A 13,121-nucleotide genomic window follows, 5' to 3' on the forward strand; every position below is an offset into this window, starting at 1 on the left:
CTCTCACTTTCTCTCTTCCCCAAAGACCCAAATCTCTCTCTCTCTCTCTCTCTCTTTCTCTCTCTCTCACACATTCAGAAATCATGGGCGACAACTCAACGCCTGGTTTAAAAAACTGGGGCCAGCCCGGCCTTGTACCTCGTGAAAACGCCCCTCAAAGCTACGCCCTCAGTGGCAAAATCATGTTAAGTGCAATTGTTATCCTGTTTACGGTAGTACTTCTCGTAATCTGCCTCCACCTTTACGCCCGTTGGTATCTCATTCGTGCTCGAAGACGCCACGGCAATCTCCGCCGTAGAAATCGAAGGACACACCTCGTCTTCTCCACAACCCCACCATCAAACACCGTACGCTCTGGTCTCGAACCCTCAGTCCTCAAATCTCTACCCACCTTCGTCTTCTCCACTAGTACAACCCATGAAGAGGTTCTAGAATGCGCCGTGTGTTTATCTGAATTTGAAGAGAACGAGAAGGGTCGTCGACTCCCCAAATGTAACCATAGCTTTCATATCGATTGTATCGATATGTGGTTTCACTCTCACTCCACTTGCCCTCTTTGTAGATCCTCTGTTAATCCTGAAGATGTGGAATCGGTAACAGAGAATCAAGTTGAAATCGTTATTGACTCGGGTGAGTTAGAACCAGGAACGAGTTCTGAACTTTGCCCTTCGTGTAGACATGGTGAAGATGAAATGGGTCGTGCTTCTTCTTCAAATTCAAATTCAAATTCGAACTCGAATTCTGTTGGGTTTCGAAGAAATATGTCAATTGAGGTGCCGAGAAGAAATGAGAGCTTTAAGGGTTTAGAGGAAGAGATTCAAGGGTTCAAATCTCCAGGAAGTCGGATTCTAGCTTTGAAGAGGATCTTAAGCAGAGCTTCAACTCCTTCAATGAGTTGCAGTTCTGGTTTAGGGTTTGATCTTGAGAGAGGGGAAGAAGAAGCAGCAGAGACTACTACACCGTCAAACCACCAAGAAGGAAGAACAAGAGTCATGTTAGTCTCTCCCTCTTAGATTTCGAACACGTGGCAGAGATGTAAATATTTCAGATTTCCAGTTATATATTTTTATTTTTCTTGAAATTCTCTGTAATTTAGAGTAGAGATATCAAATCAGATATAAGAATCGCGAGAGCAATGTTGTTTTATTCAACTTAAAAGTGATTCTCTCGTGAAAACAATTTGTATTTTTTATTCTATCATTTATTATTTCATAAATTTTTTTTTTTTAAATTTAATAATAAAGTGCAGAGTTGTTATATTACTTACTTATATATTCAATCTGAATGGTCAGCAGTTTGACCTTGAAGTCTTAATTAGGTGGAACAATAATTGACGTCTTATAAGGTTTATTTGGTCCAGTCTTATCTGGTTTCTTGGTTTCAATTTTCAATTTTTCGTGTGGTAGGTGGTTCACTTTTCTAAACTAACCTCATTCGTAGAGTTAGTTTTTCAGTTTTGAATTTCGAATGTGATAATTTATCAATTTTTAGTGTGGTTGGTGGTTCACTTTTCTAAACTAACCTCATTCGTAGAGTTAGTTTTTCAGTTTTGAATTTCGAATGCGATAATTTATCCATTTAAGCAAAATGGCCCTTAATAAGACTCAAAATCTTACTATGTTTATAAGGAAAGGATTTCATATTGTTTATTTGTTCCGGAGCACATCCATAATACAATTCAAAGTTCAAACAAGGGCGCCTAATATAAAAGAGCTGCCATTGGCACCCCCAATTTTTACTTATTCCACTCCAATTTTTTAAATTAGTTATGACACCTCAAGTAAAGATTAAAACATTAGAAAGGTTTGTTTCAAATTGTTGTCTCAACGTCACATAACATTGTAACACTTCTTCCAACAATTTCATCAGTTGTCCCCAATTAATATTAGGCTCATATAAAATTCTAGACCTAAAAAATTGAAATCTTAAAAATATAAAATAATAATAATAATAAGAGAATTTCTATTGGCACCCCAACTTCTATTTGTTCTCAACCACTTACTTATGTTTATGAGAATTTTCTCAAAACATGTGCAACTTTTGCAAAAATTATGATTTTGATATATTATTCATTTTTATTCCCAAAACATATTTTCGAGCGAGTTCACTAGTAAGTATTCTAATTTAAAGTGATGATCTTGCTGATAAAAAAGTTGCGAACTCGATGGTAAATCTAAAGAAAAAATATCGTCTATTTTAAAGTGTTGATCTCGCTAGTAAATTTAGAGACCGACTTGTTGCACACCAACCTTAGAAATCCCCTTTGTTTTTATATTTATTTTTTATAACCCCCTTTTTAATCTATTCATTGCATTTCAATCGTTATTGTAGACACCCTATTTTTACCTAGGCCGAACTCAAGAGTACTAAAAACCTTCCAAGAAGGGGCTTGACCCAAGATGTATTCTACGAAGGTTCAAAAATCCAAATTTCAAATAGCCACAAGGCTTAGAGGCCAGTTTTCAAGTTTTGAAATTAAATATGATCGTACCTCACCCTTAGCCAAGCTTAATTTTTAAACTAGGTCGTTGTTCAACATTAGCCAAACTTATTTTTGGCATCACCAAGAGTGACCTATGGCCATGAGCACTTTTTGCCTGAATCAAGGGTTGGCCCACGACTAAACTTTTTTTTTTTCAGGCTTTGGCTCACCAAGGCCAATTTTATTAGGCAGTTACAAGTCCATGTGTGCTCAAATTTTTTTTTAGGAATAATTACCCTTTAAACCCCCTCCTTACTGACTTTTCCCCCAAGAAATCCCTCACTTTTACTCTTTTACCCTTCCTCTAACTCTTCAATAATCCCCCACCACTTTGGTCTTCTTATAATTTTTCTATTTTTTCAACAAAGACCCTTGATCAAATTAGTCCCCCACAAGAGTATAATTACCATCCTAATCACATCTTATTAAAAATCAAAATTAGGTAATTTACTCTTATGTCCTCCAAGCTTACCCTCAATCATAGAAGGTTCAATGTAAATTGACCAAGTTCTAGAGATTTTGACAACTTTACCCAATTTTTAGAATTTTATAGAATTTATGAGCAAAGACTCTCTTAGCCCTAGGTTGTTAGAGAGATAGTTAGGCTAGATTACCTTAATGTCCAAAAGTCAAATCCATATTTACATATCATCTAGGCTAATTCCTTCTTAATTGACTCAATGCCAATAACCTAATACCCTTTTACCCTCCTCAAAGAGTTCTCTTGAAATTATGATATTTTATAATCTTATCCTTTTGATCATCATGATTGGTAAGACGTATAAGTGAGTGAAAAACCATCTAGGTTAAAGAAAGAAAAGGTAATTTGGATTTTCCGTAGAGGTTTGTTTTTAAAATATTAAGAATTTTAAGATTTAGGACAAGTTTATCCCCAAGGGTCTTCCAAAATCCTATAAATAAGACTCCCATCCAAAGCAAATGGAGAAAGATATCAAATAATCTAAAATTTCTATCCAAATGTCTCATCAAACCCCTCTAGTTTACCAAAATTCTGTCCAAATCTTTTCTAAAACACCCAAGAAGCTCTAACTATGAAAAAGAAAAAGGAAAAAATAATAAGAAAAATAAACCAAGGTGGGGGTCTAGTTTTAGATTTTCCCTATGTAATCATCTTCTAAACCTTCATCTTCTATCTACTCTCCTTTTTACATTTAAACAAGTTTACATTTTAACTTTTTTTGTTTTTTTGTTTTTTGTTTTTAGCAATGTAGATTTTAGTTTTTTTAGGTTGAGGCTTAAAGGTAGAGAGTAAAATCACCTAGAAGTAATCTCTTCCTATAAGCCCTCAATAAGCTTTCAAAAGTATTAGACTAGTTGGTTCTTATTTATTTAGTTTCTTGCAAGCTTTAAATTCCTAGATTAGATGTGTTTTACTTTTCTTGTAAATTTAAATTCTTAGAATAAGGATTTTCTTATTTCTTTCTTAATGGCTTAAATACTAGTGAGTAATCCTTTCTTGGAGGTAATATTTTCTTTCTAGTCCATTACATGCATACACAATGTGCACACACAACACTATATTTTTTTTTTTCAAATGGACATGGGTCAAAGGTAGGGATCTACTTAGATCTATATCTAACTCTCTAAGCTTACAAAAATAGTCCTAAAGAGGACATAACTCATGCATAAGGTTCCTAGTATTTCCATGATGGCATCCAACTCATGGATAATTCCTAAAGGCTATACCAACAAAAAATGCTCTCAAATGAGCACATAACCCTATGAAAGAGTCTTGGAATTCAATAAGATAAGATCCATGTGAATTTTCATAAAAAACTTTGGCTCATAAAAAATTTCAGCAAGTACCTTCTTTCATATTTAGCTTACTCGTTAGGTTAATTTCTTGGTTTTCTAAAATTAGACTATAGTTTTTTACCTTTTACTTTTGTTTATAATTTTCTTTATTTTCAAAATTCAAAAAGAGTTTTCTAATCTTCACCTATGATCATATATTGATAAGGATCTTAGGATGGGAGGAACAAGGTATCCAACACCTTCCTTATTCCTCAACTGAACATCATTACCTTAGATTTCTAGATAGATCATTTCTCCTTATCTTGGGATATGTGAGTCACTACAAGTCAAAAAATAGATTTTAAAAATATTTTTATAGTGTCCATTTGCATTTCAATTAAATGGTGACGACTCTTAAACCCATGTAGATGAGCTCAAACTTCCCTAAAGGTTTTGAAGCCTACATATCTATAGTTATCTTTTAAAGTTTAAAACTTATTAATCTTTTTGTGGCTTTGTATTATTTGTTTTGTGCTCTACTTTGCCCATGATCTTTAGTCATACTCTATTCTACTTGTTATTGATTTTGCTCGTATTCTCTTTGAAACCAAAGTATTTCTTGCAAAATGGTTTTGAAACTTGTACTTTTGTCAACATTGATTTTAAACGAATAATTACTCCTTGCAAAAAATTATTGAACCAACAATAATTTTTAAGAGCATGGTTGAGGTACAAAAAAAAATAGTGCAACATTTTTTTATTTTTTGGAGTGTAATCATCCAATGGAGTGCAAATGAGAATTTTTTTAAGTGATGGATGATTACACTCCAAAAAATAAATAAATGTTGCACTATTTTTTTTTTTGTACCTCAACCATGCTCATAAAAATTATTGTTGGTTCAATAATTTTTTGCAAGGAGTAATTATTCGTTTAAAATCAATGTTGACAAAAGTACAAGTTTCAAAACCATTTTGCAAGAAATACTTTGGTTTCAAAGATAACACGAGCAAAAGCAATCACAATAAATAAATAAATGCTGCACTAGTCATTCATTGAATTTAAAGACAAATATCCTTATTTTTTAACAATGAGATTGCTGGTAATTATCAAGGAGTTTGTCACTGTTTATCAGAGAGATTGTTACTTTAATTTAGAATACCTATCAACGAACTTGCTTGAAAACATGTTTTGAGTATTAAAGTGAATAATGTATCAAAAACGGAATTTCATCATATTCAGCACACGAAATGGTCATTTGCCCCATGTTTTTTTAACTGGAGTGTAATAAATAAAATTTGGGGTGCCAATATTAGCTCTCTAATATAATCGTTGGGCCTGATAATGACACTACTTTTGAGAGTCTTGGGCGCCTAATGAGGCAGAGTTTGTTAGTGGTTGACAATGAAACCTTTAATAAAAGATATTTTTCCAAAATGTGTGCAACTTTTGCAAAAGTTTCGATTCTGATACACTATTCATTTTAATTCCCAAAACATATTTTCGAGGGAGTTCACTGGTAGGTATTCTAATTTAAAATGACGATCTCGTTGATAAAAAAGTGATGAACTCATTGGTAAATTTAAAGAACAAATATCCTTGATTTTTAAGTGACAATATCGCTAATAAAAAAGTGACAATCTCACCAGTAGATTTAAAGATAAATATCCTTATTTTTTAACGACGAGATCACTAGTAATTATCAGCAAGTTCATCATTTTTTAACGACGAGATCGTCAGTTTAAATTAGAAAACATACCAACAAACTCACTTGAAAACATGTTTTGAGAATTAAAATGAATAGTGTGGGGTCTTAGAATTTCGTCATATTGAACCCAAGAAATGGTAATTTGTCCTTAATAAAATACTTGAGTGCTACATGGTAAAGTGCAATAATGGCATAGGTGTGGTTTCTTCTACACTATTATATTATTGTATTTTTGCATCACTTTCACGCTAATCAAATCAACTTTTGCATTAGACACCATTATGTGTGTGAGCAAAATATAAGAGCACCGTAGTTGGATTTACTAATTAGAGATCCCCTAAAGATAGCAAATCAGGAATATCTTATCTACACATGATCGATATGATGACATTCGAAAAAGGGAAAAAAAAAAAAAAGTTATCACGGCCGTCTAAAATCAAGATAAGAGAAAAGAATGGACAACTAACCATAGGAATGAAAGGAATTCTCTAGTAAAATGATGGGTAAGCTTATATAAGAAGGGGTATTTCTTTGCTTTGGCCCGGCAGGTGACTTGAAGAAAAGAAAAAAAGAGTTACTATTGCCACATCAACTTTTACTATCGTTACACCAATTATGCGCAATTCTTTGATGATATACATAAGAATTGGTGTGGCATTAGTAAAGGTTCGTGTGGCAATATACAAAAATTACCGAAAGCCTAAATTAAAATTTGACTATTAGAATCTATTTGGCAAGTACCACATTGCTGCATCAATGCATGCATGGAGTTTGAGGAGTATAAACATTATTGTATATCCCGACGTGCCAGATTCTAAAAAAGTCCTCTACATGAGTAAAATGGCACATGCCCCTTATTTCTTTATAAATCATTCGTGATGTTGAGCATACCTATTATGCGGGATTTGAATGTACATGTATCATAAGCACTAAGGGTGCACATGGTTCGGATTTTGGCAAAATTGGAGTCGAACCAAACATGATTGTTCTACAAATTTGGAACTGAATCAATCCAATTACCGTATATAACTGAACCAATCCAATCTTGGTTCGGATTGGTTTAGATCAATTCTCGGTTCTCATATTTATTATTTTCAATAGTAATAAAAATCATGAATCAATCCAAAATACTCATTATTTTTAACACATTAAAAACAAAAATCATGAAAAAATTAGAAAATAGAAATCGTTTAACTGAAAATTGACTGAAAGCTAACTAAACCATTGACCTGGAAAACTTAAGATTTTACATGGATTACAAGCCTGGCATGATGTATAAAAGAGTCTAGAGGGTTTCGGTTTTCAACCTTTGGTTGTACACATAAATCCTGCATCATAATTTGATTTCTCCAACAAAAGATTTATTTCTTTAAATTAAACGACATTAGCCTTCAAAGATAGTATCGTAAAAGTATGCAAATTAAAATAAATAAGTGATTTAGTAAGAAAATATACGTCCACAGATGCAAGATGAGTTAGTGTTACTTCTTCGTAACACAGTTGAGGGAAAGAGAGAGAGAGAAAGAGAGTTACCTCTTCGTTTTCCGACGAGGTGGCGAGGTGAGGTGAGTGAGGGAGACGAACGACAGCGACAAAGGCTAGGTTTTTAGACTTCTTCTAATTAAAAGAAGAAGAGAGAAATACATAACGAAAGTTTTGTTTATATATATATATAGGGGGGCGTTCGCTGGCTAACGGATTGCCCTACGGTTTAGCAAACATTTCTGGACAGTTAGATATATGTCGGATGAACGGACAAGATTGAATGTTACAACGATCTGCGTTTAAGTTAAAAGAAAATCCTATTTTATACCGCCATCCTTTAACTTACAATTTATTAATACTACCTCCTTAATCAATTAATCCTCAAATCAAACACAGACAGAGAGAGAGAGAGTTCTGTTCTCTCTCTCTATTCTCCATCGTTGAAACCCTCTCGGCCATCTCTCTCACGCTCTCGCTGTTCGGACTTTCTCGCTGCAACTATCTCCCTCTCGACCCTCTCTCTCTAATCGCGGCAACTCTCTCCCTATTCCTCGCTGCAACTACCTCGCACGAACGGCTTTCAACTCGACCTCTTCGTGATTTTCCAGCCGTGAACCCTAAGGAAAGCTCAATGTGTTGGAATATAGCCTCACGGATTGAACAAATGGAATTACAATCTAAAGCTACACGTGTTAAACTAGAAGAGGAGAAGATGAGTTAATTATTACAGTTATTTTTCTGTTATGACTTAGTTAGTCTGTTATGTTTCTGTTATGAGTTAGTTAGTCTGTTATTTCTCATCTTGCCTTGTATAAATATAGTTCAAGTACTCTGTAATTCAGACAATCCAATTTCAATTCATGAAAGTATTTTTCAGTTCATCTCTTCTACTTTTATCTCCATGATCTTTTCTCACAAACCACAAAGTTCAATTCATCTAAAACTTGACATGGTATCAGATTAAAAATCAAATTTTCTTTTTTTTTTTTTGCTTCCGCGACCTTACAAAGATTTTGCTCTGAAATCTTTGTCATTTTCCTTCTACATACTTTCTTGCATTTCTTGGAGAAATTCCAGAAATGACTTCGGATGACGAAAATTCTATCCGTTCTCATACTTCTCATCGCACGATCAATCCTTCGGATGATTCATCAAGTCCATACTTTTTGTATCCAAGCGACAATCCTGGTGCATTACTTGTTTCAGAAATCTTTACTGGTGATAACTATATCGCATGGAGTCGATCAATCACCATTGCTCTAACAGTTAAGAACAAAGCAGCGTTCATTGATGGTACGATTCTTGCTCCTCCTGTTAATCAGTGTGTTCTTCATACTGCTTGGCTGCGTGCCAATAATTTGGTTCTCTCGTGGTTAATGAATTCTATTTCCAAGGAAATCAGAAACAGTCTTCTTTATGTTGCATCTGCTGTTGATCTTTGGAAAGAGTTGAAAACTAGATACTTACGAAGCGATGGTCCGAGAGTTTTTCATCTTGAAAAATCTCTAAGTTCTATTACTCAGGGTTCTTTATCGATCACTGAGTATTTTAGTTCTTTCAAGACCTTATGAGATGAGTATGTTAATTACAAACCATTCCCAACTTGTAGCTGTGGAAAGATGGCAACATGTACCTGCAACCTGTTTGATTTTTTACTCATTAGACAGCAGTCTGATTATGTGTTAAAATTCTTGGTTGGCTTAAATGACTCCTACGCTTCCATTCGAAGCCAATTGCTTATGGTTTCACCATTGCCGAGTATGGCAAAAGTATTCTCTTTACTACTTCAAGAGGAAAGCCAGCGACAACTCAATAATTCTGTCAGCAATGAAACTCATGCTTTGCTTGCCAAACAGAATAATCAGCCACCTGTTCCATCTGTTCCATCGAAGTTTTTCAAAGACAAACAAAAGAGATCTTCTCTATATTGCACTCATTGTGGATACAATGGCCATACCGTAGAGAAATGTTTCCAACTTCATGGATACCCTCCTGGCTGGACTGGACCAAAAGGGAAACGGAATCCACCTACTGCTCATGCTGCTATGTCAACCTCTGAGGTCTATATTCAAAACAGTAACGAGAATCAAAAGTTTTCTTTAACTTCTGAGGAGTTCAATAAATTGCTAGCACTTGCAAATTCTAACTCATCGCCAATACCTACCCAAACACCTTCAACAGCTGTAAACATTGTTACTTCTCAATTTTCTGGTAAACCTTCAAACCTTTGCTATTCTGTTTCTTCCTCTTTACAATATGTATCTTCATGGATTCTGGATACAGGTGCAACAGATCATATGATCTGTTCACCACTATTATATTCATCTACACCTACATCAATCAATACTTCTATTAATTTGCCAAATGGGAACTCTGTTCCAGCTTCACATATTGGCAATGTTTGTCTCTCAAACACATTATATTTGCATGATGTGTTATGTGTTCCCAGTTTTTCATTCAATTTACTATCTGTTTCTAAACTAGCAAAGCAGTCTAATATTTGTGTCTCTTTCTTTGACTCCTACTGCCTTTTACAGGACCATTCAACAAAGAAGATGATTGGGATTGCCTTTGAAAAACATGGACTGTACCACCTATCTCAAGCTACTTCAAAAACTGCTATCTACAATCAACCCAAGTTTAATTCTTCATCTTTTGTCTCAGTTATTACTCAAAATCAATTAGATACTTGGCATTATAGATTAGGCCATGTTTCTAACTCGAGATTACCTTTTCTTAGACAGCTAGAGTCATCTATACCTTTCAATTCTACAAATGTCTGTGATGTATGTCATTTAGCAAAGCAAAGAAAGCTTTCATTTCCTGTATCTCAAACCAGTTCAAATAAAATGTTTGACTTGATCCATTGTGATATATGGGGTCCCTTCAATGTTGTTTCCTACTTTGGTTTCAAATACTTTCTTACTATAGTTGATGACTATACACGTTGTACTTGGGTCTACATGCTCAAGATGAAATCTGAAGTTTCTTCTATCCTTAAAAATTTTTGTACAATGGTAAAAACACAGTTTAGTACTTCTATCAAAATAGTAAGGTCAGACAATGGACTTGAATTTCTCTTGACTCAATTCTATAATGACAATGGCATTATACATCAAAGAAGTTGTGTGGAAACTCCACAACAAAATGGAGTTGTGGAGAGGAAACATCAACATTTATTAAATACTGCCAGGGCCTTAATGTTTCAAGCAAACATGCCTTTCATCTTTTGGAGCGATTGTGTATTAACTGCAGCACACATTATAAACAGAATTCCTACTCCTCTTCTCAAAAACAAAACACCATTCGAAATGCTATTTGATAAACCACCTAATCTTTCTCACCTCAAAGTGTTTGGTTGTCTTTGTTTTGCCTCAACACTCACAAATCATAGACATAAATTTGACCCGAGAGCTACAAAATGTCTATTCTTAGGTTATCCTTCTGACATAAAAGGCTACAAACTACTTGACCTTAACACAAATAAGGTCTTCATCTCAAGAAATGTAGTATTTTATGAAAATGTCTTTCCTTTCAAGGCTTTTCCATCTAATCCTGAGATACATACCTTCTTATTTCCTCCAACAAATTCTGCTTCAGATTTCTACTTTCATTCTTCTGCTATTTATTCTGATACAAATCCAACTTCACATCAGAACATTAATTCAGATCAGAATATCACATCCAATCCACACCTCATCGCCGATCAAAATCTTCCCAATCATCAACTACCTTTGAACAACGAATCTATTTCTCAAATAGCCTCACAACCTCTTAGAAAATCTTCAAGAATTAAACAAATGCCAAATTACTTGCAGGATTACTATTGTGGTACTGCTTCACAGGTTTCAAATGCAACTCATTCATCTGCTATTGTTGCTTGCTCTCCTAACAAAGGTATTCTATATCCCATATCTGATTTTCTTTCTGCAAATCGATTGTCCACTTCTCATAAAGCCTTTCTAGTATCCCTTTCAGCCTCCCAAGAACCCAAAAATTATAAATTGGCTGCTACAATTCCTGAATGGCAATCTGCAATGCAAAATGAAATAAATGCCTTAGAGTTAAATAAGACTTGGGAACTTGTTACTCTTCCTAAAAATAAATAGACCATAGGTTGTAAGTGGGTATTTCGAATCAAGTATAAGGCAAATGGAACTATAGAACGACACAAAACTAGATTGGTAGCTAAAGGTTACACTCAACAAGAAGGATTGGACTTCTTTGATACTTTTTCTCCAGTAGCAAAGATTACTTCCATTCGGCTACTGCTTGCTATAGTTGCTATTAAAAATTGGCATATTCACCAATTAGATGTTAATAATGCTTTTTTACATGGTGAATTGCATGAAGAAGTTTATATGGAGTTGCCCCCTGGTTTGGTTGTCAAAGGAGAAAATAAAGTTTGTAAACTTTTGAAGAGTCTTTATGGTTTGAAACAAGCATCTAGGCAATGGTTTGCTAAACTGTCCACAGCATTGCTTGACTATGGTTTTACTCAAGGTAGCTCAGATTGTTCTTTGTTTATCAAGAAATCTGACTCATCCTTCATAGCTTTACTAGTCTATGTAGATGATATTCTTTTAGCCAGTGACAGCTTGCTTGAAATTCAACTGCTCAAAACTTTTCTACATGATAAGTTTACAATTAAAGATTTGGGGGAACTCAAATATTTTCTCGGATTGGAGGTAGCAAGATCTAAAACTGGCATATCAATTTGTCAAAGGAAGTATGTTCTAGACATACTTGAACAAACTGGAATTCTTGGTGCAAAACCTGCAGCTTTTCTAATGGAATCGAATTTAAAGCTCACTGCTTCAGATTCTGCTTTATATGAAGATCCTTCAGCCTATAGAAGATTAGTTGGGAGGTTGTTATACTTAACACTAACTCGACCTGACCTTGCCTATTCTGTCCAAGTTCTCAGTCAATTTTTAGCCAAACCAGCTGTTAGTCATTACCAAGCCGCCATTCGAGTTCTCAGGTATCTAAAGGCGACCCCTGGACAAGGCTTATTCTTCCCAGCTTCATCAAAATTGCAGCTCAAGGCTTTCTCAGACAGTGATTGGGCAGGGTGTATTGACACTCGAAGGAGTGTAACAGGCTTTGCCATCTTCTTGGGTGATTCATTAATTTCATGGAAGAGTAAAAAACAAGCTACCATCAGCAGATCTTCTGCAGAAGCAGAATATCGGGCCCTTGCTTCAACCGCTTGTGAGATTCAATGGCTCCTTTATGCACTACAGGACCTAAGTATCAACCACCACCTGCCAACTTTGGTTTATACAGACAGTAAATCAGCATTATCTATTGCAACTAATCCAGTCCAACACGAGAGAACAAAGCACATACAGATAGACTGTCATCTTATTCGAGAGAAGCTGCAACAAAATATCATCAAGCTCTTCTATGTCCCTTCAAGATTGCAATTAGCAGATATTTTAACAAAGCCTCTAGGCTCTCTTCCATTTCATCATACTCTCCGCAAGATGAACATCCTAAATATACATGTTCATCTTGAGGGGGGGTGTTGGAATATAGCCTCACGGATTGAACAAATGGAATTACAATCTAAAGCTACACGTGTTAAACTAGAAGAGGAGAAGATGAGTTAATTATTACAGTTATTTTTCTGTTATGACTTAGTTAGTCTGTTATGTTTCTGTTATGAGTTAGTTAGTCTGTTATTTCTC

The 13,121-nt window shown here is 34.8% G+C and overlaps 3 protein-coding genes across 3 annotated transcripts; all 3 read left to right on the forward strand.

Annotated features, from left to right (window-relative positions):
* Window positions 1-1,082, forward strand: LOC147396047 (RING-H2 finger protein ATL2-like). The gene has a single exon (XM_086451849.1). The coding sequence runs from the start codon at window positions 84-86 to the stop codon at window positions 1,011-1,013; it is 930 nt and encodes a 309-aa protein (XP_086307975.1). The 5' UTR covers window positions 1-83; the 3' UTR covers window positions 1,014-1,082.
* Window positions 1,083-8,507: 7,425 nt separating this feature from the next.
* LOC147396048 (uncharacterized) lies at window positions 8,508-8,999 on the forward strand. The gene has a single exon (XM_086449779.1). The coding sequence runs from the start codon at window positions 8,508-8,510 to the stop codon at window positions 8,997-8,999; it is 492 nt and encodes a 163-aa protein (XP_086305905.1).
* A 48-nt stretch (window positions 9,000-9,047) lies between these two features.
* Window positions 9,048-13,043, forward strand: LOC147396049 (uncharacterized). Its single transcript, XM_086449783.1, has 3 exons — window positions 9,048-10,214; window positions 11,247-11,325; window positions 11,593-13,043. The coding sequence occupies exons 1-3, from the start codon at window positions 9,048-9,050 to the stop codon at window positions 13,041-13,043; spliced, it is 2,697 nt and encodes an 898-aa protein (XP_086305909.1).
* The last annotated feature ends 78 nt before the right edge of the window (window positions 13,044-13,121 follow it).

Source organism: Akebia trifoliata, chromosome 8, assembly GCF_017979445.1.
Source record: "Akebia trifoliata isolate Shusen 1 chromosome 8, ASM1797944v1, whole genome shotgun sequence".
NCBI lineage: Eukaryota > Viridiplantae > Streptophyta > Magnoliopsida > Ranunculales > Lardizabalaceae > Akebia > Akebia trifoliata.